The sequence below is a fragment of the Cephus cinctus genome, unplaced genomic scaffold (genome assembly GCF_000341935.2).
Source record: "Cephus cinctus unplaced genomic scaffold, Ccin1 Ccin1_scaffold0839, whole genome shotgun sequence".
In the NCBI taxonomy this organism is placed as follows: Eukaryota; Metazoa; Arthropoda; class Insecta; order Hymenoptera; family Cephidae; genus Cephus; species Cephus cinctus.
This window is the reverse complement of record NW_014333427.1, coordinates 48114-74059: the sequence shown is the minus strand read 5'-3', so window position 1 is coordinate 74059 and position 25946 is coordinate 48114. Positions and strand designations below refer to the sequence as shown.

Genomic DNA, 25946 nt, shown 5'->3' with positions numbered 1-25946 from the left:
AAATATGCGAAATTTAAATGGAATATCTGACGTGAAGACATTTTGAAGTGTAGGCTACGTCATTACCATCAGGCGACTGATGCGAGCTTGAATAGGTCTGTGATCTTTTTTTTCTTTTTATGTCCACTGAAAATGAACACCTTGAAGGAGAAACAAGTTGGTATTGTAATACATTACGTATTTCCTTTTCATTGTATTCTGGCACAATGAGGCCTTCACATTTGAATTTCAGTTTAAATAATATATAGACATTTAATAAGGGCGTTTCAGGGTTTAGAGTTATGAATAAATAACTACAAGCAGGACTGTGCTTGTTACTAAAGTAGAAAATGATTTTAGTTGTAAGATACATGAGACTCTTGGAATCATTATTTAATTATAATTAGAATCAATTAGATAACCGTTAATAGGAGTGCATGGTAATTAAAATGTCTATCGATACAAATCACAATGGTGATTCTATTCTATGAAAATTGTTACACGACCATTAATTGCAACAGCATTGATATTATCTATTCATATTTTCTTATGCGTTTACAAGCTTGGGAATACCCGGTATATATATAATATGATTTGCAGTAAGGTTGAACTTTTCGTAAAAAATGTATAATGGCAATTTGGTAAATGTATAAATTCAAAAAGACAACGGTCGCCAATATTGACGTCAATGACGAGACCTCGTTGATTCGAAAGATTTATTAGAATGACTTTCTAGCTGTTTATATGTATACTGTATTAAAGGTAGTTTCTTGGAAAGTTGTCAAATCAAATTATCAGCCTTGCACATTGATTCTCGGTAAATAAAAATATATTTTGTATACACAACAGGCATTACCTTTCTTAGGACTCCCTCGTTGATTTCCAAAGAGATCAATAAACATCATGATGATTAATTGCTACACTTCCTCTTTTTTTATTCACTTCGTAGAAAATACCTAGGCTGCCAAATAGAAACTTGTGTACAAGAGAAGCCCTTGGGCCATGGGTATACTTGAACTTTCACGGAGTAACAACTCTTATGGATATTTAGGCACTGATCTTAAAGAGATAATGTAGGAATATTGTCTGATAACCTTCGTTAATTTGATACTAGTATGACAGGAATAAAGTTCTCGTTTAAAAAGCCCTGGGCTAAATAGATCGTACGATAATAACCTTATTGCCATAAACGTTGGTGTAACATCTAGAGCTAGCCTTTAACGCGCGAAATATTTGAAATTTGAATTCTCCTTCATTTCCTTAGACAATTAAATTCGATGGATTCTAATTTTCTTTTAATCTGATAATCTATGGTTTCACAATACTATCTTGATTAATAAGATAAAGATGTTTATAATGAAGTTTTTTCATGGTCTTCCTCGAAGACGTCCTCCGCGACTCTCGATCCCGTGTCCAGTACCTGTACGAGATCTGTTCTGCTAGAATACTGGATCCTTTCACTGGTGGGGAGTATTGGCGAAGATCGGTATATAAGCTACCAGTTAAGATCAGATTAGCACATAGAAGAATCACTGCCGCTTAACAGGAAGCGGCAAAGAGTTAAAGTTTGGTTATTTTTGATAAAAAAATTTTTGAAAAAAAAAATGAGGTATTTGAAGACTAGTATTTTATTGGTTCTGTTGGTGGCCACGGCATATGCTCGTCCAGGTAATTACTGTTGGAATTAGAGACTTTCAAACTTTCACATTGACAATTTCATTTATTTGCTGGAGATTCATTGATTCGGTCAAATGACCCATCCTGTCCCCAGTAAGTCATTGCGTGGCATTTAGTAACGGGCAATTGTTTGGTTTCCAGGAGGATATGGCGTCAAGGGGGGCTCCGGAAATGCTGCCAAAGCGTCCAGTAAGTATCTGTGGTATATAAAAGAAATTTATTTCTGTCGAATGTTCAATCGGATTGCACGATTCTGGGTGGTTGCGTTGTATGTTTGTTCGTGATATGGCGGTTATAACAAAGGCTTTTGTTCTTCCCATTTTGCAAACACTTCTCTACGCTTCTAATTTTACATCAAATAGCTTGCAAAGTATGCAGATTCTGTGAGTTCTTTTGATTTTACAAAACAAGTAATATTGTTTTTATTGTATCTTCTATGAGAAGTTTAATTTGGAAAGCTCGTGCCTTAAATGAAGAACAAGCTTAATTTTTTAATGTTTTATATTTTTTTTATAGGCAGCGCTTCAGCGAATGCTAAAGCAGAAGCTGGTGGAAGCGGAGCAAATGCAGGTGCAGGAGCAGAAGCAGGAGCAGCAGCATCTGCTCTAGGAGGTGCAGGAAGTAATAGCGGTGCTACTGCCAATGCCAATGCCAAAGCTGATGCTAATGCTGGTGCAGCTGGTGGAGCTGGAGGCCATGGAGATGCCGGAGGTCATGGAGGTCCTGGAATAGGTGGTCCTAGTGGAGTTGCCGCAGGAATTGCTAATTCAGGAGCTGAAGCAGGTGCAGGAGCTGAGGGAGGTGCTTCTGGATCTTCTGGACCTGGAGGAATTAATAATGCTGGTGGCGAACATGGTATTGGAGGACATGGATCGATTGGTGGAATTGGAGGAGGATCTCACGGTGGTTCCGGAGCAAATGCTGCAGGAATTGGTGGTGCAGGAGCTGGAGCCGGAAATGGCGCTGGAGCTCATGGGCCGGAAGGCGGAATTGGCGGAGGGCCTCATGGTAGTTTCGGTGGAATTGCTGGAGGATCTAGTACTGCAGGAGCAGGGGCAGAAAGTGGTGCTGGGGCTCATGGGCTGGAAGGCGGAATTGGCGGAAGACCTCAAGATGGTTTTGGTGGAAATGTTGGAGGATCTAGTAATGCAGGAGCAGGCGCAGGCGCGGGTGCAGGCGCGGACACAGGAAGTGGAACTGGAGGTCATGGATCTAGCGGCGGAATTGGTGGAGGACAACATGGTGGTGCCGGTGGTTTGTCCGAAGGATTCGGTCATACCGGAGCAGGTAAAGGAAACAATGCCGGTGCTGGCGGATTCGGTGGATCTTCTGGAATTGGTGGAGCTCACGGACAAGGTGGAATTGGCGGAGGTCACGGACAAGGTGGAATTGGTGGAGGTCACGGACAAGGTGGAATCGCTGGTGGTCACGGACATGGTGGAATTGGTGGAGGTCACGGACAAGGTGGAATCGCTGGTGGTCACGGACATGGTGGAATTGGTGGAGGTCACGGACAAGGTGGAATCGCTGGTGGTCACGGACATGGTGGAATTGGTGGAGGTCACGGACAAGGTGGAATCGCTGGAGGTCACGGACAAGGTGGAATTGGTGGAGGTCACGGACAAGGTGGAATCGCTGGTGGTCACGGACATGGTGGAATTGGTGGAGGTCACGGACAAGGTGGAATCGCTGGTGGCCACGGACATGGTGGAATTGGTGGAGGTCACGGACAAGGTGGAATCGCTGGTGGTCACGGACAAGGTGGAATTGGTGGAGGTCACGGACAAGGTGGAATTGGTGGAGGATTTGAAAACTCTGGCGTAGGAGGCATTTCTGGAGGTGGCGCCCATGGCGGTGCTGGAGGATTTGGAAATGCTGGTGTGGGAAGTAGCAGCGGTGCTAATGCTGAAGGAGGAGCCGGTGGCAATGCTGATGTACTATTTGGTGGCTCTGTCCCAGGAGCAATCGCAACTGACAGTCTTCATAGCGCCGGAAATGGGGGTCACGGTGGTGTAAAGGGAGGTAGCCATGGAGCAGGAATTATACCTGGTGGAAGCAATGTTGGACACTCTGGAGCAGGTGGTCTTTCCGGCTCAGAAGCATCCAGCGGCTCTCAATCGTCTAGTGGATCCAATGCTGGTGGTAGCGGTTCTCAGTCAGGTTCATCAAGCTCCAGCCTTGCCAGTGGATCTGGATCCGGAAGTAACTCCCAATCCCAATCTGGATCGTTCAGCGGAAGCTTCGGAGGTAACAATCCCTTTGGCTTTGATACTAACGGCTTCCATGCTTTTGACAAGGGTGAATTTGGCAAAGGATTTCTTGCTGGATTGGGCAACAGCTTTACCAATTGGCTAGGTAATCAATTTGGAGACTTTGGTCTAGGTGCTGGAAGCGGTTCCAACAGCTATAGCAACGCCTCCAGCGGAAGTTCTGGCTTGGGAGGAGCTGGAACCAAGAGTGCAAGTAATTCTTGGTCCTCCGGTGGTGGCACCGGTTCCTCATCATTTTCAAGTTCAAGTAGTAAGTCACAAGTCATTCCTCTCTATTCTTATTCATAATAAATTTGATACTAAATTATCATAACGAAATATTACCTCACTTTTGTTAATAGGCTGGTCCGGAGCAGGCCCCTTTGGTGTAAAAGCTCACTGAACAAAAAGCTCAAAACGCTTCCTACATAATTAACAACAAAAAATTCATCATCCTACGAATCTACAATCCAAACAAGAATACAAGATACACAATATTCTGAGCTTAGACAAGATCATAAAAATATAACTTTATACAATAAGTATCCCTAAATTATTATACTTAAGTGTTCAAGAGTTTAATTAAAAAATTCTCTTGTCAAATTTAGCATATTATTGTAATATTTTATTCAAGTATTGTGATAAATAAAAATTATATAAAACTTGTATAACGAGCATTTTTACACTTACAAAATTCTTTTAAACTCACAGGCATTTCAGACTTTTCAACCATTCTTTTCTACTTTCTAAATTTCCATTCTATCTTTATTGTTCCAAACCAAATCATCCTCAAACATTGCAGTAGTCACAGAAGCATTCTTAGAATCAATTAAGTCATTAATCCCATGTAATATAGCAACGTATGAAAATACATTCTGGAACTTAAAAGGCATATATTCAATTAGTCATTGATAATTATTTATCCAAGGATAAACATATGATGCAGGAAAATCATATTCCCAATAGCCTAAGGCTGAATGAAAATCGAAAAATTATTATTACTCTAAGCTAATATAAAGGTATTAATATCACAGACACTTGTACTTTCATTCAAAGCTGTGTATGATAAACAGTTACTACAATTTCAAGATGCATTATGCATTCCATAATTAACATAGTCAATATTTCTGCTTACATATAATCATTTCCACCATTATTTACCTCTCATGCATATTACCAGTACAAGCAATTTAATTCTATAAGTAAACTCGAATAATTTTTATATGAAACCAGATAATGATACATCCAATACGTCAGCATGAGTAATGCTACACAATGGACTGAATGTTGTTATAAAAATATTAAAAATACATTTAGGCTTTTCCATTATCAGTCACATAACAGTTATACTTATTAGAGTAAACTCCATACACTGTGTAAACCTATAATATCATCCAGTCAATAGTGAAGTAATTTTTACCTAGGAAATACCAGAGTTGGCGTAACTCTAGAATCATATTGTAATGAATATAGTATATTAGCAAGTATACCATACTAAGCTGTGACAAGATACTTAAGTATCTAGTTTTTTTCTTTGTGACTGGGGAATTTTGTAACTTAAGATATACCCGTTTTCATGGAATATTCATATTGGGAAGAGACAAATATTTTCAAGACTTTCACCAGTTTATGCAAAGATCAACGTACCTACTTCCCGTGACCTTACCATGTCCATTCTACTCGTATGTCCCTGATGGTAAATCCCACGTGTATGATCAGCCCAAAATGGCCATTACTGTCACACCAATACTCTTTAAATTGTCCATCTATGTCGATGAAATGACACGCACTAAACTGTGTAAGCATTTCCCTCCAGCGTGTATGGATACATGTATAAAACTGGAGGACGTTCTCGATGAGACTTCAGTCATATGTCAAGAGTGTCACCAGACAGGAAAAGAAACGTGGAGTAGCTGACTGAAAAGAAGAAAAAATTGGACTAATACGTGAAATTGGAATTTTTTAAAAAATGAAGAGATTTCTGTCCTGTATTTTTTTTGTAGTTTGTGGTGAGTGTATACAGATAGTGTTTTTTTTTTCTCTATGAAGGCATAATTTTTTGTGATAAGTATTTTTTTTTCTTACTTGATGGATATGGGACTATGTCTTTTTTTTTGTTATTATGAGACGCATATTGTTAGGCATACGAGGAAATCCACTCGTGCTCAGAGCTGAACGCCATTCGTGGTACGACTATATATTAAATTACGTAATACAGATAGCTGAGAAACAAATAGAATATATTTTGCCCGGTCAAGGATGTTGTTAGCCTGCAGCTTCTTAAGTAGTTATATCTTTGTACTGTACGTGTGAAATCTGTAAGCACGTTAGTGCGTTCATTAGGGTGCTGTTGGTGAGAATTATGTGTGTATGTACCCTGTGCTCTTAATGATATTTTTGTAGTGTTCAATGATTTCCTGATTATTATTTATGTTTCCTTTCAGTACGATCTGAGTCGGGATTTTTTTTCCCTGATCAGATATCAGCACATGCTAATAGCAACAGTCAAGCATGGTCTGACGGTAATGGCAACGCCAATGCAGCCAGTGAGAGTCAGGCGTCGGTCAACAGTGGAAATCCTTTGCAGTCTGGTCAATTTCTTCAAAATTATCCAATACAAGGTTATGATCCTCAGCAGGGTCTACAAAATCCCGGTTATGGTGTTGGATCTGGTGGTTCCTTGGCTCAGAGTCAAGGACAGGCACATGTACTGGGTGGACATGGTACAGCAAGCGCTAATAGTCAGAGTGCAGCTCAAGGTTTTGGTAACAATTATCAGCAGACTGGTCTTGGGTACGTTGACGATTGCTGAAAAGATTATGATTATTTTTTATCAAACTGAAAATATTTTTTTTACAGCTATGCACCTGAGCAAGGATACAATCCTATTCAATTAGGCGGCGCATCCAATGCTCAGAGTCAGGCTAATGCACAAGCAACCGGAAATGGCGCTTTGGCTAATTCTCAATCTACCTCACAATCTCAAAATGGATTATCTCAGAGTCAGAGTATCTCACAGGCTCAGTCTCAAGGATTCTACAATGGTTACCCATATAATTCATTGACTGGTGCAACTTCTGGTAGCCAGTCGAATGGTCTTGGAGGATCAAGTGCAGCAAGTGCAGCAAGCGCCGCAACCACCAGCTTCGTTGGTGGTGTACCCGTAGCTAGTGCCAGTGCAGCAGCAGCAGCAGCTGCCGCTGGAAATGGAGGATACTCAAACAGCAATGCTAACAGTGTCGCAACAGCCACTGGAGGCCATTCTGGATTTCAAGGACATCCTGGTTGGTTCCTAAACGGCAGAAATTCGGAGAATGATTCTGAGAGCATTTCTGATGACTCTGAAAGTTTGAGTAGCGAGAGCCAATCGTCTGACGAGCCTCAATTTTATGAGAGATAGACTGATTACTTTTTTAAAATAAATAAGAAACAAATAACAAAGTCGAAATTTAATTTGACTCTGCAATTATCTAATTTATGATACTCTCGGAACTGTGATTATTATATAATAAAAAAGTACTCACACCGCCTATTGCCAATGATCGTCATTAATGTACTTTGTCATCGTAAAACACTGCGCTAATAAAAAATAATCAAGTCATCATCTTTAATCGGAAACATCATGTGCATCGTACTGTAAACTCTTACTCTACGTATATAATGACTCATCTCTATTTCCTTTGTACGAATGCATAAATGTGTCCACTTACTAATATGTATAAGTATATACTTGCTGGGTATTGCCACTCTGACATTAGCGGTACTAGCCGAAAGAAAACAAGCTTTGGTAAATACAGGTTATGTAAGATACCGCATGAATCAAGAATCTATATTCGCAACTACAAACCGTAAGACAAATGTAAAAAGTACGAATGCTTTATTCATCTATGGCAAGAAGCGTGTTAAATAAAACTGTTATTTATAGTCAAAGAGTGTATTCTCTATTTCGTCTACAAACCTGCACTAAGAGATAAATCCTGTCCATTTTATAAATCCTTGAAATTCCGTAAAAACACTCGCCTAAAATTTAAATAAAGATAAACGTATTCATGCATTCAATATTTTACGTGCAAGCCATGATAGCGACACTGCAAGCTATTTCGTGGTTGATACGTATGTTACGTCAGAAACGATTGACGATAAGTACGTACAAAAATTCATAATCGACATTGATTTTTTCACATTAAGCAAAATGATTTTAATTTTCAATCTTTACGTGATTAACTTTAATTAAAAGGTAGGGTTTCTCAATGTCGTTACATAATTGATATTGCTATGAATTTCTTAAAGCGTCCACGAACCTCAGTCATTCTTCATGGTGACTGAGCAGACTGTGAAGTCCTGTATACTATATAAATGTATCATAAAGAGTAAAAAATGGGACATTAATGAGGTCAATAGAATATTATTCGATTGATAGATAATTATTTGACTGTTGGTAACACGCGAGTAACTTTCGCCCTGCCATCTAGCACGTTTATTCAAACTGACATCGAACCTAATGGCTGAAGGTTCCTTGGTAAATGAGAATCCGCTTTCCGCACGAATAACAATTTATTTCCTACGCTGGAATGGAGACGTCAAGGTTTTGGGAAATGTATATTTTTTGTGTATGGTTACCGAGCTGGAAAGACTGTCCACTTTTGTTGTCTCAATTAATGGACGCCTTGTGTACGTATCGTAAATGATAGAGAGTTTATGCGAATTTCTATTGCTAGCTTTTTGTTATGCTTGTTTTACTAGAGGAACCTTTTGTTTGTAGTACCTAGAGCAAGACGACATTATTATTCTAAAGTTGTATACTTTGGTAAGTAAATTATTCATGGCACGAGTAAGGACGTTTATGAGCATAACCTATGATACTAAATGTATACGATGACCGAATGTCATTTATTTACATGGACCATCATTCTCACGGAAAGGAGAAAAAGGCGTTCGGTTATGCTAATGCAATATTTTAGCATGTAATACTATAGGATAGGAAGTTAATGGCAGTGCGTCCTGTTCTGAATAAAAGGTTCGGGATTTTTTGTTTTAATTGAATTATGATTTTATTGAATTATACATTTTAATTCGATCTTGACGATATATTAAGGTTGTGAGAACTGGTAGTATTGCTTGTATCAGTAGCATTTGGAAATAGCAGTAAAGAACTTAATATGGAAATTCGATATTTCAATGGTCGGTGGTATTTCTGTTTTTTAGGATCCGTTTCGAGATATCGTCATCGCGAATAAATTATCCATGTATAGAATGCAGGTGGATATCTTGCATTTTTTTTAATACTGGTTAACACTCTTCCAGTCTTAACAGATATACAAGCAAACTAGTATTTCAGCTAATGGCAGTTCTGAGTATTACGACGTTCATGCTTAATGATTTATGAACTGATATTATTAGATAGTTGAGATGATATATCTTGGTAAATAAACTATTAGGAGTTTACAATTTACTTCTGAATTTCATTACTTAAAGCATGGTTTGTGGACGTATTCGGTATAGATATAAGAGTATGTTTAAAATACATAATTCATATGTACGCCTCAGCTTTGAGAGATGCACTGTATTATTTATTCATGAGACATATATGTATGTAGATACATTTATGTAATACACCTGTACTATTGTATATCATATACGGGAGAAATCTGGAATTATTATCTATATATAATACACAAAAAACAATTTTTACAGAGGCACTGTAATATTAATCAACGATATTTTTAACGAATTTTTCCAGCAGAAACCTTGTAGACGCCCTTTCCTGAAGAGTCAATATCTAGCGAAGTACTACTGTAGACGCCCTTGACACCATTTCCGGGATTGTTTTGATCACTTCCGCCTAATCGTGAGGTTATTCTGTTGAATAAATATTTAAATAATTTAAAAAAATTTAAGCATAAAACTAATATTTGATTTTTGTAAAATTTACCCAAAGGAACTGGTATGACTGGAACCTCCGCCATCTGAATTGGAACTACTTTGAGAACTGGAGCCAGACCAAAAACCTGTATTTGATGGCGCAACTTCAGGACCTGTTCCTGGGAATGCCATGTGTATTCTTGGGAATTGTGAGGCAGCTCCTATCAGGAGAGCATCCTGATTAGGAACACCGTAAAATAGACTATCACTGTTAATAAATATATCATCAGGACTGCCGTTACCGTAATTATGAAATTGGAAATCAGGAAAGAAGCCATTTCCGTATATAGGTCCTCCGAATCCAGTTGCACCTGCAGAATCAGGTTGAGGACCGGAATTTTCAAAGATACTACCACCTCCGTCAAAGAGATCAAAAGGGTCAAGGTTCATACCATCCTGTTCCAAAGAAGTGGTAGAACTTCCGGAAGTGGTAGGACTTGAAGTAGAAGAAGATTCTTCAGCTGCAGCTGCGTCAGGTTTTAGTTCTTTTATCAAATCCTTATTTACTGATGAACTTGACGTTTCCGTACTCAAACTTTCTGTAACTGGATCGGATTCCGTCGCAGCTGCGTTATCTCTAGGATCTGCATAAGGTTTTGAAGCTTCAGCTGATTCTATGACATCTCTAAGATTTTCACTATTTCTTTGCGTATCATCCTTTTCAATAACAGGCGTCACAGGGTTATCACTTTCGTCGTTGTTGATAGCGTCATTTGCAGTAGCATCTGCACTTGAATTAGCCTGAGTATTTGTTTGGACCTCAGACGTGTTTGCCGTTGCTGCAAACAAAAAAAGGGGTTATCGATAATATTCAGTTCTGATAATTGCTAATAATCTATAAATATTATATATCTCCTGTGAAGGTTCAAGTTCGTGGCAATTCTAAAATGATCATTGATCAATCTCATAGATCAAAGGTCACCATAAATATCAAGGTTCGACTCGAGATTAAATCTAAATTATTTTTAATACTTTGCAGTGAGTGCAAAGGTGCTGAGGAGTTTTAATAGACTTTACCCTGTACTCGTGTCACAATAATTACTATCAGGGCTGACAGCCTGATTATCGTACCATGCAGCCACATGATGGACTGATCTCATCAACGGTTGCACCTGTTCCATTTATACATGAGCATTCGTGCCGATCTCTATGAAAAAACACCGAATCGCACTATTGTTTATTGATAGCTGGAAATCAGTGTGACGTGACAATACGGGGACAAGGTTGATTGCATCTCATTCGGCTGCATATTTCCTGTCCATTTTTTAATTCATTTAAGAGACATCGATTCGCACCTGGGCGTAACATCAATTTCTGCATTGAATTTGCTATTCGTAACGTTTACTATTTTCTAAAAAGGAATTACTCATTTTCTTTGTATAATTAACTTTATACTATTGACCGTGGAGAGGTATCAATTTAATATTAATAATTATCGTTATAGCGTTGATCGTTATGAAAGAGGATTCATGGAACGGGGAATAGTTGTAAAGAATTTTATTTTAAGTATTAACATATATGTATATCACAATGCAACGTTTAAGTATATACAGCATAAGAGAATCGGCCAAATTCAACGAAATGGCCTTGACCATCGAGGAGTTTCAAGCTGCGTTCGCAAACGGATCGTAGAAGGCAGTTGGAAAACCCGTCTTACTACATGTATCACATTCGTCATAATGCATATTTAATACTACCACGCGAAGCTGTTTACAAAAAGTCACTAATGGCGTTCTAGGCAAGAGATGGTGAATGAGAAATGATTGGCATTGTGTTCTCACTATTAGCCCTTGTTCTCGTTGGGTGGCACATAATGTCGTCGTATTTTTATTACTTTTTTTTTCGTCGATTTTATCTTCTCGTTTCTTGTTTCTTTGTTAGTCTTTTACAGAGCATAATCTTTTTTGAGGAGTTTAAGGGATTTTGCCGGCAGATACTTTGTAGGATCCTTTGCCAGTTGAGTCGATGTTCACGGCGCTACTGCTGTAGACACCCTTGGCGCCATTGACGGAACCACTTTCGTTAGCACCCTCGTCGGCGTCACCGATACGAGAGAAGATGCTGGAAAAGATAATTAGTTATTTATTTAACTTGGTCAGATTATGGAATTGTTTGATAGAGGATTGGTATCATTTTTATAGTTAGCTGAGTGAAGAAATTTTCAACTTACTCGAATCCTCCGTTTCCGCCATGACCTCCATAGCCACCAGCTCCAGCACCGGCATTGGCATTGGCGCTGGCACTGCTCTGGGCATTGGATCCTCCAAAACCACCGGCTCCTCCAAAACCTGGACCACCTCCATGACCAAATCCACCAGATCCTCCATGTCCTCCGCCAAGGCCACCGCCTCCGAATCCTCCGGAGCCTCCAAAGCCTCCTGCTCCACTTCCGGCGGAAGCACCAGCGTTCGAATTAGCTCCAGCACCTCCAGCACCTCCAAAGCCTCCGGGACCACCTCCAAATCCACCTTGGTGGCCAAATCCACCGGAACCTCCGTGCCCACCGCCAAATCCACCGGAACCAGCACCTGCATTAGCATTGGAACCGCCAAATCCTCCTGCACCTCCGTGACCACCTCCAAGTCCACCTCCGAAACCAGTTCCTCCTTGGCTACCGCCAAATCCACCGGAACCAGCACCTGCATTAGCATTGGAACCGCCAAATCCTCCTGCACCTCCGTGACCACCTCCAAGTCCACCTCCATGACCACCTCCAAGTCCAGCTCCGTGACCACCTCCAAGTCCACCTCCGAAACCAGTTCCTCCTTGGCTACCGCCAAATCCACCGGAACCAGCACCTGCATTAGCATTGGAACCGCCAAATCCTCCTGCACCTCCGTGACCACCACCAAGTCCACCTCCAAGTCCACCTCCGAAACCAGTTCCTCCTTGGCTACCGCCAAATCCACCGGAACCAGCACCTGCATTAGCATTGGAACCGCCAAATCCTCCTGCACCTCCGTGACCACCACCAAGTCCACCTCCAAGTCCACCTCCGAAACCAGTTCCTCCTTGGCTACCGCCAAATCCACCGGAACCAGCACCTGCATTAGCATTGGAACCGCCAAATCCTCCTGCACCTCCGTGACCACCACCAAGTCCACCTCCAAGTCCACCTCCGAAACCAGTTCCTCCTTGGCTACCGCCAAATCCACCGGAACCAGCACCTGCATTAGCATTGGAACCGCCAAATCCTCCTGCACCTCCGTGACCACCACCAAGTCCACCTCCAAGTCCACCTCCGAAACCAGTTCCTCCTTGGCTACCGCCAAATCCACCGGAACCAGCACCTGCATTAGCATTGGAACCGCCAAATCCTCCTGCGCCTCCGTGACCACCTCCAAGTCCACCTCCGTGACCACCTCCAAGTCCACCTCCGAAACCAGATCCTCCTTGGTTACCGCCGAATCCACCGGCACCTCCGTGGCCTAGACCGGCATTAAGTCCACCACCGGAACCACCGAAACCTGAAACATTAACGAACTCCAATGTCATTAAAAATATTTTGCAATCTATCGTGTCACAAGATTCTCATGTCAGACAACGCAGTTAACATGCATTATTTTTATTTACCCACACTTAATACCTTTAAGTATTAAGTATATAACATAAATGAAAGATGTCAGATGATGTCAGAAGATTATCAGCCCATACTTGTTTTAATGTTACATAATTTGATGTGAGCAAATAGGCTTTAGTCTAGCAGAATAATGAGTTGTTAATCACATATCATGATGCATCTTGTGAACAGTTATGCATCGCATTAAGTCTACACACCTCCGGCACCAGCGTTAGCATTAGATCCGGCACTGGCAGCTCCCTTAGCACCACCGGATCCAAACCCGCTATTGCCGCCTCCAAATCCACCATTTCCGCCACCGAAACCGCCTCCAATATTATCGTAGCCTGAGGAACCTCCATATCCTCCTGATCCACCTACACCGCCGCCATATCCTCCAGCTCCTGCTTGGTTACCTCCAAACCCTCCAGCTCCCGAGTGCCCACCTCCGAAACCTCCAAGACCGCTTCCATATCTTCCAGAACCACCAGTACCTAGTCCGCCACCTCCATATCCTCCGGAACCACCGAACCCACCTCCTAATTGATCATCAAAAACAAATCCACCACTTCCAGCATTAGCGCTCGAAGTGGCCGATGATTTTGCACCAGCTCCGGCGCCTGCTGATGCCTGGGAATTCGACGACGAGAAACTGTTTCCGCCTCCAAATGCATTTGCGTTTGCTGAGCTACTTGCGCTGCTGAATGCACCTGAACCCCCTCCACCGCCACCACGTTTTGCACGGGCCACAACTCCGACATAAGGTACTCGATCATCGTACACGTAGTACGTTTCTGAAAAAAATATATTTCATTTATGTTTTTTGAAAAAAAGCAACTTTTTTCTCAGAATATATAAAAATCAAGAAAAATGTTCAGTCTAAATGAGCTGTATTTGATTTTCTTAATGTTAAATACTAATTATTTAATTCACGTTTTTACATTATACTGCATCTTCTACCTCCAAAGAGGTAAGAGAATTCGAAAGTCGTTTTACCTTGTGCGTGGGCGCTGAGCGCCAACAATGCCAAAAGGCCGGTGATTGCTTGATGACGACGCATGTCTGACTGTGCCCATCATTGGATCATCCGATGACTTTATAGCATGACTCCCTCCAGTCGAGTTGCGCTCTGACGTTTTGCCGTTTCTGACTGAAGACCTACACAAACGTGCTTTCCGATGCGCGGCCAAGGCTGTGGGACAACGATTCATTTCCTAGCCATTTTTGCCATTGGTCGAAGCCATTGTTTTTGGTAATTGCAAGTTCAAAGAATCATCGACTATCGACTTTTATTTTTATTCATTTTTACTTTCAGACTCAGGGCCGCAACGAGATTGTGTAGGCTTGTGGCAATGTTCGCAATGTACATATCAGTATTGAAGCACTACGTGTAGATTGATCAATTCGAGGAATTATTATATTCTTATATACATATGTATATACAGATCATATCAACCTGATTTTCAAAATGATCAACATGATTTCCTCCGAAGGATCCTGTTGAGAACTAGCGCTCACGGCTGACTACTTATTTTTACGAATATACATAAACGCGTGATATATGCATGACCGTTACTTGCTGACTTTGTAATTTGCCAATGGGATTCTTCGGTTTTTCTTTTTCATCTTTCGTATCTTCATCAACAAACGAATCACGATGAAAACCATTCCTGTCTAATGGTACTTTGACAACCGCTTACGACGGCGTACTGGAAAATACGTGATTTCGAGGTTAGTCACACGTCAGACGGGGCGTAATAATTGAAAACAAATTAGGGGTATTATGAAACTGGGAAATTTTGAAAAGATTTTCCAGAGTTCGTTTCCTCAATTTTCCATGGATGAGACGATGAACAGAAATGCGTTCATTTTTATTATGCCCTGCAGTATTAAATGAGGCAATCGAAAATGCTGCAACAGGATAAACGAAGCCAACTGTAAGTAGTGCTGATTATTGAAAGAGGCCTTAGTAAAAATTAAGTTGTTGAGTTGACGATTCAAATAAACGTTAAGAAAAATATTTTTTTTATTATTTGTTATTTTCGACGTTTAACTGAATTTTTCCACATTTTTGACTTGGGCCACTTTTATACTTACTAGCAGGTTAAGAGTTCCACATACAAACAACCTTGCCGGGATGAATCGTTGTAAGTCGTATGGATTGCATTGAGAGAATGTTCTTTTCTTCTTTTCTTTTTATCTCATTTCTTTTATTCACTCAATAGGCAGACGATAAACACAGACTACAAGGAAGCCTTGCGTCCGCACAACAGAGATAATTATGACGAAGAGCTTATTAAGATGCTTTTATAAAATTAACTCTAAATCGGTATCCACATCTTGTTTATGTATTACAAGGCCCATTAGAAATTCATAGAGTTACCTAGCGTTTTACAGTTTTCTGTCGACGCTATTTTCCTTCGTGTTTCTTATGTACGATCACATTCGCCGATATCACAGAAACGATCTTCATTCAACCCGCAGTGTATGGATGTACAAGATTACAGGTTTAAATTTATTGGGAACCCCCCAATGTGTTGATTAGGATGCATCTGACTTTTTAGTTCTTTCATTAGAATTATTGATATCGATCGCTCTTTCCATTGTCATAACTGCATTCAATTAACGTGGGAGGTGACGCAAAGACAATTAAATATACCGCCGCAGGTGAAAATCCAGGAATCAGCCGCGTTCATGAGTGACGTATTTACCTAGCGTACGGATCGAGGCAACGTCTTGACTAGTTCCCTTTAAAGTAATTATTTGATAACACTTTATTGTTAAAAAATATAAAAAGTTCATTAGCGGTCATTAACATGTTTCCAAATCATTCGAGCGATCGTTGAAGGTCTAGGCCTTAGATTTTTTAAATTTCCTATACCTCCTGTGAGTGCGAGAGAGACACGCTCATGCGCATTTACGTGCGTGAGACAGAGACAGATATACGGATTGCCAAAATATCGCGGCTGGCCGATTAAGCTTTACCAAATTATTTATCTTTGAACTACAACTATCGAATGACTCGAAATATCAAAATTACCCACTGCTAGGTGTGATAATGATACTTTGATATGTTTACCCTGGCAGAGAAACAGTACGTAAAGACGGATGATTAGCACAGCTTGAACTCGTTAAACAAAGTGGGGAAACCCTGGTAATTCCCCTACACGGAAACTGGTTCCTTGGTGTCCATAACATTAGAACTTTCGACTCTTGACTTTAGTTTCTTGTGTACTACAAGAAGATCTTGTGTCGAAGATATTGATGATCTCAATGAGTTCCGTCTCAATGGTAGCTTCTCAGTAAGATCCTGTCAGAACAATGCTCGTTAACGTCTACAGTTCATCAGAACCATTAGATTTCATAGATAAGTAACAAAGAGGCAAGTCTCGAACGGTCTCCTTGGAAACGTTGTTTACCCATCATTCTCACCTTATGATATTTTTCAATGACTATCCTTCATATCGTGCATATACCGTACGTACGCTTACTGCATACCCCATCCTTTGACTAGATTGACGTTTTTTATAAGGTGCAATTAAATAGCCTCTATCAGAACCAGGACATAACATTCGTAATGTTTATAGCCGCCATTTATGAGAGATCACGAAGAACGATTATATCTTTAAAGACGTTCCTATTGTAAGCGATACTCGAAATTTCCATTCTGCCATTACTCGATCTTCTCACGACTGCCAGCTGCTTCTTGAATTTATTGCAGCTACAGTGCATTTAAATACGTAGGTCGTCCTTGCGCTTTATCTGCTGTGAATCAAGTACGTTAATTATTTGAGAAAACTTTGGCTGGCCGTACTTACTATTTGTAAGGGTAAAACCTCGTGACATGGGTGCGACGTTCTTGACAAATCTTAAGCACTTTCATAAAGAATTCTTTTAAATGCTCCCAGAGGGCACTGTGTGATATATTCTTATTGCCAATCAACTTATGCTAATACCTACTGGATTATTTATTTTAGAAACGAGAGGAACGGCGGAGGACCAATGTAATTCCCAGAAGTTTTGGCGCTCCTTGTTTACCGAACTCTCTTGTCGGGTATAATAAGCTTCGATCATTATACAATCTGCCACGTGTAACTGTACATAAAAACTTCATCGTGGCACAGCATACATAGATACATTACGTATGATAATTTCTTGAGATTTTAATGCATGCGTATTGCTTCCTTCTATGTTTTCATAGAGAATCTCATATCGGAGGTTAAGTTTTATTATGGTTCTTCGAGTTGTCCGTTTGCAAGGATAGGAAGAAATTTTCTTCCATAACCTAACCTAGAATTTGGATCACAAACGGATTCGTCAACCTTGTGTCATTTTGCTACATGATATTTATTGCATATTTTCGTGATATTTTACATAATTCCCGTAAACGCGATTAACACGTTCACAAGTCTCACATACAATAAGTAATGGTGAACAAATTTAAAACGAACTTAACGTTAGCGGTGCTATAAAGGAAATACAAGTCAGAGCTTAACCAATGAGAAATTTACATTTTAAATAAAAAATAAACTTTTTGTAGAAATTTCATAGTTACCGCAGTTTTCTTATGTTTTTCTTAATTTCATTTTCATTTTTCTTTTTCTATAAATATTCTAACGATTAAAATTACTGCAAAGCTGCCGAACAGTATCATTATCTCCACAAACACGCGACATTTCTGTACTCGGCTGTGTTACACTAATAATGATAATCGTAATAATAACAATAATAACATTGTCAACGGTATTGTGTATCGATGGGTATTTCACGTACGAAAAATAATATTCACCCTTCTTCTCATTGTTATATATTAATTAAAATTAGGCATTCATAGCGATAAAATTAATATCAATTATAAAAAATAATTGGACGTACACAAACTAGTCGTCAATTGGTTCCTGCTTAATTGAGCTACTTTTATTATGATGCGCGATGATAATGTATAGGCGATTAAATGTGAATTCGATTTTTTGCAGCCTTCTCTAATGAAATGTCGATTTGCGCTATAATATCCGATTCACGATTCACTGCCATTTCCAGACTTAATTGTTAATTCATACATTGGTATTTCATTACGGATTTCGAAATACGTCTTTAGGCGGAGGACGATTATAAAAATTGTAAAATTCCTAACGCTAATGTTGGCTGTAAAAATCATCTCGTGTAAACGACGAGTCCTTGTTTAATAATGAGACAATTTTAATCACTCTAGGCCTGATAACAGTTATTGTTAACAAAATTATTGTCTTTTTAGAGACACAACTTATTCGATACATTCCATTATTGAATTGGTCCAATATTATATTTTGTTAATATCTACTTTTAACTTGTGTCAGTACTACCGTTAACGTGGTTCAAGTCTATATACAATTCCTGATTGTTCATCTCGTCATGTTAATTGTATTGTTATGTATTGTAGATTGGAATCTATTTTTTATCAAACAATTTTTTTGTATCTTTATTAAGAAATACCACTTTGAAATTACCGAGATTCGTAGTGCAGGCGAATTTGACCTTGCAAATAAATAGCTATGCTAATACAATTGTATTAAAAAAAAGAAGATGAAAATGTAAAGACGGATAAACCGTATAAAATTTTAAAATTGCGTGTTAAGCCAAAAAACTATTTCACGCGTTATATTGTCACGTGTTCATTGTTTCTGCTCATTATAACAAGATTTGAACATTTTTATTAGAAAGTTCCACTTACATAATAAAATTCGAGTTCAACTCGTGAATAAGGCCGCAAATTTGATTTTTGAAATGCCAATGTCTTACTCATGTTCCAAAAATAATTGCATCGTGTACCTCGATCCTTGTAGCACCACACCAAAAAAAGTCCACTCCTCGTGTTTCTTTGACGATGTTATCGAATCTCATGAATTCAAAGTAAACATATTTGTCAAAAATGTCAAAAGACATTAGAGATTTTTTTTTCAATAATCTTCCTTTCTACTGAAGTTCACTTGTATGTGGCTCTGCTGAGTGGCGCTTCTTGTAACTTCTATCCATCTGTAATAAAAAAATTGACACAATCGTTTAGCATTCTATACAAACCAATAAAAGTAAAATATAAAAAAAAAAAGATGAATTACCAACCTTCCAAAAGTATAATCACTTTCAGCCCTGAAGAAATATACGTGATTCTTGAATTGTAATTTGAAGACAAAATCTTTATTAATGCCATCTTGTTCGGACGGTGTGGAAACAGCATATCCCAGTAACGGCAGACTAGCCAATGGGAAGGCATCCTGATGCGACTTGTAGAAGAAGAGACAGAAGTTGGTAAAAACGACCCAAAGTTTTTGCCAGCCATTACTGTTTTTGAACTTCCTCAAGAGAAATCCACTGAGCTGATTCTGAAACAGAGAGTGCCATGGCATTACATGTTCAAGATAAATATCCATATACAACAGATGAAGTATCACATACCTGAAATGCTCGTAACTGATCGCTGTAGCTAATGCTAGTATTTCGATGCCAACAAACATGAACAGTTGTGTTGCTGCGCTGTGAAGCCTTTGCACCACCACAACTGGATCGGTCCACCTCCATTCCAATTCCTTCAGCCACTTCATCAGCCGAGCCCAGAACTAGGAGTAAATAAATTACAAGAATAGATGGAAAACTTCAGAATATAGAATTCTTTCAGAAGAAATTAAAAACTCACTGCACGTCTTTAAATTTAAGTACGGTATCTTTCCATCAACTGTATCTGCTTGGAATATAGCCATATTCAAATCTTCGAGCCACCTTTCTTTTTCTTCTTCACTGCTAGCAGCTACTGTCAAAGACCTAATAATACATGATTGTTAGAAGTGGACTTTATATATTCTGTTTAGGTATAGGTGACGGTTCTGCGTGATAGTGACGCGTTATTAATTCGCGTTAATTCGTTTGTTTATATTAATGCTATTTGGGCTTGGTTTACAAATCAAACTAATAGGATTAGCCCGAGTTATATTGTCCGATTTCAAAACTTAAACTGAACCAAAGTTGGTGTTCCTACCGGCGACAAAACTTGCCGCAACAGGTTAAATATCCTCAATTGACCTCTTAATAACAAAATTTTTTATGTCCTCGTGTCTCATTCAGTCTCATTATTTCTAATAGGCGTCTATCAGCTATATGCAGTACGTTGAACTCCATTGCATATGGACCCGAGGATCCCTCTTGAAATTGTACATTAATCAACGTGGGAAAAAGGGCAAAAATATTTCATATTATTTTTGCAAGGAAAATAAAATTTATATATAAATTTAGCTCAACTTACTGATTGCCATGACCAAGGATTACAAATGCAAAATCTGTTCCAGTTTTATTGTCACCATCTTGAATAATCATCCCCTTAAGAGGAAGCTGTCCATGTACGCGGAAGCACTGCACCGGTTGCTGAGTGCGGAATGTATAGAGCAGAATATCGGAAAACTGAAAGTAAAAGGAGTAAAAAGTGAGGAAAATAATTTTTTTTTAAAAAAGGAAGCTATAAACATTTAACAGGTATACATAATATTTTGGAATATTTCACTCACCAGGAAAAACATCCTCTGCTGAAAACCTTTTCGACTGTACTTCTGTAAGCAGCCCTGTCTGATGAACCTTCGGCCCTCTTGAACAAGATTATCAAAACCACTGATATCTCTTTGTAATTCCCAGAGCTGTACCAGATTTTCCTAAAAAAATATAAAAGAATCCAAAAAATGTATAAAAATAATATAAATAGCCACGGCTAGAATTTTTCATATAAAATATTCTTACTGCCTGGTTCAATACAGAAAGTCCTTCAAGCAGAGTTTCACCAAGTCTATCCCTGGCAGCTAGACAGTCTTCAAAGTCAGTATGATCCTTTGGATAATGATCAAGAAGTCCTACAAACAATAAAAATAATAAAACCATCTTTTCCATTCTAGCATCAAGAACCTCAAAGACATTCTCGCATGAGACTCACTATCAATAATACTGTTGTAGTGCAATAATCGCTGAAGTGGCTTTAACAGGAATGAACTCAGCGGAAGATAACATTGCTTCTGAGACTCAAAGTCCCGGCAAAGCTGATCAAATCGTGGCGTGGTTCGTATCGTGTACTCCATCTTCTCCAAGACTGGCATCAAGCTCTCCAAGTACTGATCATATAGTGGCAAGACATTCAGGAGTGTATTGTAAAGGAAATCTCCAATATTGTGTCTCGCATTGCTTTCCCACCGAGCAAGACGGGCTTCCATTTCCTGCAGACATGGTCCATGCGCATCTGCCAGAAATTCCATTAAATGCACTGCAGCATCACCCTCCAGGTCAGTCTCTCTGGGTACTTCCTCCCTGAACAACTGCAGAAATACGATTAAATGTATTTCTGCTGCCACTGTCGATTGGTCGTAAACCGTGCACATTGTAAAATTTGAACAATGGCTGTATTCAACAGAAAACTGCGCTAGGACAGCGATCATATTCGATTACTCGATCGATCGTAAATCTTGCAACAGTTGTAAAATTTCACCAATCAGATACGTTTACTCCCGCAACGTTGTGTCTGCTGAACGCAGCCATTATAAACCATTAAACCTCGTTACCTACACTTTCTGCACTGTCCAAAGAGTGCCAATTCTTATTGGATGATATTTTCAAGTAACCAATGAGAATCTGCACTTTTTGAAAATTGCAGAAAGTGTAGGTAACGAGGCCAGACGTAATGTATATTATTACATATATTACCACATTAATAACATCCAAATCTTTCTTGTAAGTGCGTTCAGTCATAAGAAGTTCCTTGGCGATAAAGTAGGCTTTGTCCGTTGGCCATCTCTGAAATTAACAGAGTTATTTTCAGTGACGTTATCAATGATATTTTATTACAAAATTTCATGGTGTCTTACGCACCTTAGTCTTACGCACGTCAGGATCATCCATTTCCCCATTCTTCATGTTCTTCACTGGACTTAAATCCGGCGTGTTGGCCAGACTGACGTTACCAATTTCCGTGTGTCCGTTTGCTTGTTTGTCAGGTGAACGCGAGTTTGAAAATAAGGAATTGTTGTTCTCTTGCTTCGTTGGCGAATCCTGCTTCTCCGTTTCGGTATCTGTAATCGATAATCAGTTAATATGTTGTAAACAGAGATATGTTAAGGGTCAGTGGTAAAAGGTATTTATTATCATATATACCTGAGCATGTATAGGACGGCAAGCATAATAATAGACATGCTACGGTGCAGTGGGGTAGTATTTATACATATATTATAATATATAAAAAAATTATTTTTTATTTCTGCCACACAGGTAAGTCTTTAAGTCCTCAAGGACAAAGAGTAAAAGGACAATGGGAAAATCTTAACGAGACTCGTTCTGAACAGTATTGTGAAGTCGCTTTTTTGGAACCCAAGACCATTTCATAGCTTTTATTAATAATGAGATTGACGTGATCGAGTTTTGCGCGTGGAAAAGAAAAATTATTTCAGAAGAAAATACAGTATCTAACATGCTTATCACGGTGGATCATGTACTGATAACTATAAAACGTGCTTTCGCTAAGTGGCGTAACTCACGGAACGATTTTGAAATTTTTTTTTCAAAATTTAATCAACTAAAGATACTCTACTCGCCCTCGCATGGGACGCTTGTTGCAAAGAAGCCAGCCTAGCCAGCCTGGATCGACCAGCTAGTGGAAATGAAAATTTTCTTTCAGTTTGCAAATCAAAAGATGGTACGTACGAGAACATATGATCTAATAGGCAAAGGTCAATCTGGATGCAATGGCGATTAGGCAGTTCGAATTTAAGTTTTAACAATTTCAGTAATTAGTCACGGTTAATGATTTTTGTTCAAATACAACATATATTTTTTTTTATAAAATTCTCTTTATCCAGCATCTTTGGTCCATTGCAACCAGACTCACTCTAAGCTGGTTCCTCTAAGTGGCTGGTGGTCTTAACACTGAGAGTTTTCACAGTTAGATAGGTTTTTGGGAATTACTCACACAATGGTATTGTCATCCAGTCGACCAACAATTCCAGGAGTGCAATAAAAAATAAGTGAATAGAAAGGAAAGAACTGACCAAAAAGAGATAACCAAAGATGGGATACTTAGATACTTAACGTGACAAAAATTTCAAAAAAAATAATTGCACGTGATAAGGATTGGTCATTACATGTTTTTTTTTCCCTTACGGTATTCAAACGTGAAATCAAAGAGAAACTTCGAAAATAAACGAAATTACTGACGCCTGTGGAATGACTTTGTATATAATTTATTATTATCATAATTATGTATCAATAATCAATGTACAATAGATTTTCCTCCACAAACGTTCATTTGAGAGAAAAAACGGTAACGGGTAAAGTTAACAAGTACGTTATTTAAATATTAAAATTACACGAATACAAATGAAAAATATTGGCGACACAACAGACGTATTGTTTAAATTGTAAACTCGGTCTTGTCTTTGGTTTTCCCTTTTTTTTTTCTTTTAATACCCTCCCTCTATCGATTTTTCCCGTTCTCCCTTTTTTTCCCACGAAAAAAAAATGTCCACTACATTTTCTCATTACTTAAGTCAGTCGGCGTACAGGTCGTCGCTTACAACGCGTCTGTTCGACTATTTGAAATTTTTCATCGTAATCGTTACGCGAGATACGAGATTCCATCGCACGAAAAAGGCTTCTTTATATTTTCTACTATGAACACGATTCGCTAATATATATATATGTATATATATATATATATCTACTAAAAAAAAAAAAATAAACACGGCTCATGAATCTCGTAGTAATTCGCGACTCGAGCACGCGAAGTATTCCGAAATTTACAAGTAATCGCGTGCTGAATGAATTTTGAAAAAAAAAACAACAGTTTCGGCACATAATCAATCACGCATTCCCGCATTCCTGCATTCTCTCTTTTGTCTATATTATCAGAGAATTTGAATTAACGGTACTCGCCTTGTACGTACATACAATATGGCGGACTTACAGTACCTTTGTCATGCTCATTGTCGAGAGTACACTGTTTCTTTTTCTTGTCTTCACATTAAATTCCATTTTTAAAAAAAAACGCGACATACGACCGTCGGACGCGGAAGATGATTGTGTGTGTCTTTTATCTGGAAATATTATCTTATTCGACTTCGTTCTATCTCGCTCGTTTTTTTGCTTAATTTTCGAATGATTTACGCCAACCAACAGTCTGTTGACATTCGTTGGTCTTGCTGCTTATTGAAAACGGTCAGCAGGTGGTGATTACTTGTCCAAATATAAGAGATGTATAATGTGAGCCTATGATGATTAAAAAAAAATATTTTTCTTTATTTCTTTTTTAGTTTGTATCCAATGGCAGACAAAGCAACTCCGAGAGAGGTACTGTTGCTTTGTATTTTTTTTTTTTTTTTCAAAAAGTAAAGACGGAAAGATCACGCGCAGGATCCGTGCCGTGTGAGGCGGAAGACAGATCGGTATCGAAAAATGATGTGCATACGTTATGTTGGAAGACTGCTAAGAATTTTCCGCATGTGATTGAAATTCTTTTTTTTTTCAAAATTTATTATAAACTTTTGCGGAAATTCATTGGCTTACATTTGGACCGGGCTTCGTCGTCATGCAGAGTGTAAACGGCTCTTACGTTCACTTTCAAAACTGATACTCCGGACTTTGGATCAGGGATCTTTGACACGTTTGGTCGGCGGCTGTTTCGCGAGTGTACAATAGGAAATACAGTGAGCAGAAATTAAGATAAAGGAAAAAGTAAAAGCAAAGTGTTACACGACTGTTGATCGTTATGGCCAATCGCAGGGTAAAAAGGAGAAAAACGTAATTAGAAAAAAAAAAGATAAAACATTCTATATTTTTTTTCAAAAATTTTTCTCCCTTTTTTTTACGAAACAGCCATTTGAAATACCTGTGGAAGAATTTCGTATGAACTCATTAAAGATCTTTGTAGTGACGAAAGATGGTCAAAAATCGTATCTAAAATAGACAAATAGACAGACAGATAAATAGAGTGAGTGAGTGAGTGATGATGAAAAAGTGAAGAAGTCAAAATCAAAATTTACAATCATAACGGTAATAATGATGCTGGAAGATATCGTGACGACATTATTCGTGAGTTCAATATCAGGTGAACGATCGAAAAATTGGAGAGTGGTGAGAAAGAAAATCTTCATGACAAAATGCCGGTATGTGATTGGTGATATCGGTGATCTGTGAATAACGACAATAATAACAATAATAGGGTCGCTACGCAATGGTTCACAATGTAAATATAGATATCGATATATAGATGCGGGCAACATTTCAGCAGGTAACCATACAAAGAAACAGTATGGTGGGGGGATAAATATGCAATTACTAAAAAAAAAATGACGAAAACATATCAAGCAGAAAATAAAAGTTTTTAAGAATTACAAAAAAAGGATAAAAAAATTTTGTATGATTTTAGGGAAATTCGTGATGGTCATAACGACATATATAGTACGTGTAATTAAAGTGACACGTAATTAAGCACATGAAATATCAACAAAGCTACAGCTACGGCAACTAAACAGGCTGAAGAGCGTGTAAAAAATAAAATTGGTGTG

At 38.8% G+C, this 25946-nt stretch overlaps 4 protein-coding genes across 26 annotated transcripts in view; 1 reads left to right on the top strand and 3 right to left on the bottom strand.

The window, feature by feature from the left end:
• The first annotated feature begins 1486 nt into the window (after positions 1-1486).
• Positions 1487-7835, top strand: LOC107270795 (uncharacterized PE-PGRS family protein PE_PGRS54). Its single transcript, XM_025088109.1, has 7 exons — positions 1487-1647; positions 1798-1845; positions 2173-3903; positions 4039-4176; positions 4268-4291; positions 6350-6698; positions 6765-7835. Exons 1-7 carry the CDS (start codon positions 1584-1586, stop codon positions 7303-7305), a joined length of 2895 nt encoding a protein of 964 aa, XP_024943877.1. The 5' UTR covers positions 1487-1583; the 3' UTR covers positions 7306-7835.
• A 1585-nt stretch (positions 7836-9420) lies between these two features.
• LOC107270829 (probable secreted beta-glucosidase SIM1) lies at positions 9421-11161 on the bottom strand. Of its 4 annotated transcripts, XM_015746180.2 has the most exons (5): positions 10845-11161; positions 10220-10606; positions 10070-10138; positions 9838-9988; positions 9421-9764 (listed from the first exon to the last, which is right to left on the bottom strand). In XM_015746180.2, exons 1-5 carry the CDS (start codon positions 10909-10911, stop codon positions 9629-9631), a joined length of 810 nt encoding a protein of 269 aa, XP_015601666.1. In that variant the 5' UTR covers positions 10912-11161; the 3' UTR covers positions 9421-9628. The 4 variants fall into 4 exon arrangements, with proteins under 4 accessions (XP_015601666.1, XP_015601664.1, XP_015601665.1 ...); XM_015746178.2 differs by having other exon boundaries at positions 10070-10606; XM_015746179.2 differs by having other exon boundaries at positions 9838-10138.
• Positions 11162-11309: 148 nt separating this feature from the next.
• Positions 11310-14532, bottom strand: LOC107270828 (glycine-rich cell wall structural protein). Of its 10 annotated transcripts, none has more exons than XM_025088132.1 (6): positions 14383-14532; positions 13605-14180; positions 12686-13294; positions 12527-12562; positions 11998-12415; positions 11310-11888 (listed from the first exon to the last, which is right to left on the bottom strand). In XM_025088132.1, exons 1-6 carry the CDS (start codon positions 14444-14446, stop codon positions 11741-11743), a joined length of 1851 nt encoding a protein of 616 aa, XP_024943900.1. In that variant the 5' UTR covers positions 14447-14532; the 3' UTR covers positions 11310-11740. The 10 variants fall into 10 exon arrangements, with proteins under 10 accessions (XP_024943900.1, XP_015601661.1, XP_015601658.1 ...); XM_015746175.2 differs by having other exon boundaries at positions 12527-12574; positions 12698-13294; XM_015746172.2 differs by having other exon boundaries at positions 12527-13294.
• A 3182-nt stretch (positions 14533-17714) lies between these two features.
• Positions 17715-25946, bottom strand: part of LOC107270827 (FERM, ARHGEF and pleckstrin domain-containing protein 1) — a 33006-nt gene continuing 24774 nt past the window's right edge. For 5 of the 11 annotated variants that reach the window (XM_025088123.1, XM_015746165.2, XM_015746166.2 and 2 more), the window contains exons 12-21: positions 22261-22460; positions 22096-22185; positions 21335-21710; positions 21145-21254; positions 20919-21059; positions 20660-20814; positions 20057-20181; positions 19819-19979; positions 19486-19745; positions 17715-19398 (exon numbers count right to left, since the gene is read on the bottom strand). In XM_025088123.1, coding sequence (XP_024943891.1) covers positions 19323-19398; positions 19486-19745; positions 19819-19979; positions 20057-20181; positions 20660-20814; positions 20919-21059; positions 21145-21254; positions 21335-21710; positions 22096-22185; positions 22261-22460 — 1694 coding nt within the window. In that variant the 3' untranslated portion in view covers positions 17715-19322. Of the gene's footprint in view, positions 19399-19485; positions 19746-19818; positions 19980-20056; positions 20182-20659; positions 20815-20918; positions 21060-21144; positions 21255-21334; positions 21711-22095; positions 22186-22260; positions 22461-25946 lie in introns of those variants that run through there. The other 6 variants (XM_025088119.1, XM_025088120.1, XM_025088121.1 and 3 more) reach the window with 2 other exon arrangements.

Coding starts and splice junctions, on each gene's coding strand:
- LOC107270828 (XM_015746169.2), bottom strand. CDS start 14,446: ATGCGTCGTCATCAAGCAATCACCGGCCTTTTGGCATTGTTGGCGCTC. Junction 14,181..14,382: donor GCTCAGCGCCCACGCACAAG/GTAAAACGACTT, acceptor TATTTTTTTCAG/AAACGTACTACGTGTACGAT. Junction 13,295..13,604: donor TGCTAACGCTGGTGCCGGAG/GTGTGTAGACTT, acceptor TTAATGTTTCAG/GTTTCGGTGGTTCCGGTGGT.
- LOC107270829 (XM_015746177.2), bottom strand. CDS start 10,911: ATGTGGCTGCATGGTACGATAATCAGGCTGTCAGCCCTGATAGTAATT. Junction 10,607..10,844: donor TATTGTGACACGAGTACAGG/GTAAAGTCTATT, acceptor TTTTGTTTGCAG/CAACGGCAAACACGTCTGAG. Junction 9,765..9,837: donor AGTCATACCAGTTCCTTTGG/GTAAATTTTACA, acceptor TTTATTCAACAG/AATAACCTCACGATTAGGCG.
- LOC107270795 (XM_025088109.1), top strand. CDS start 1,584: ATGAGGTATTTGAAGACTAGTATTTTATTGGTTCTGTTGGTGGCCACG. Junction 4,177..4,267: donor ATCATTTTCAAGTTCAAGTA/GTAAGTCACAAG, acceptor TTTTGTTAATAG/GCTGGTCCGGAGCAGGCCCC. Junction 6,699..6,764: donor TATCAGCAGACTGGTCTTGG/GTACGTTGACGA, acceptor TTTTTTTTACAG/CTATGCACCTGAGCAAGGAT.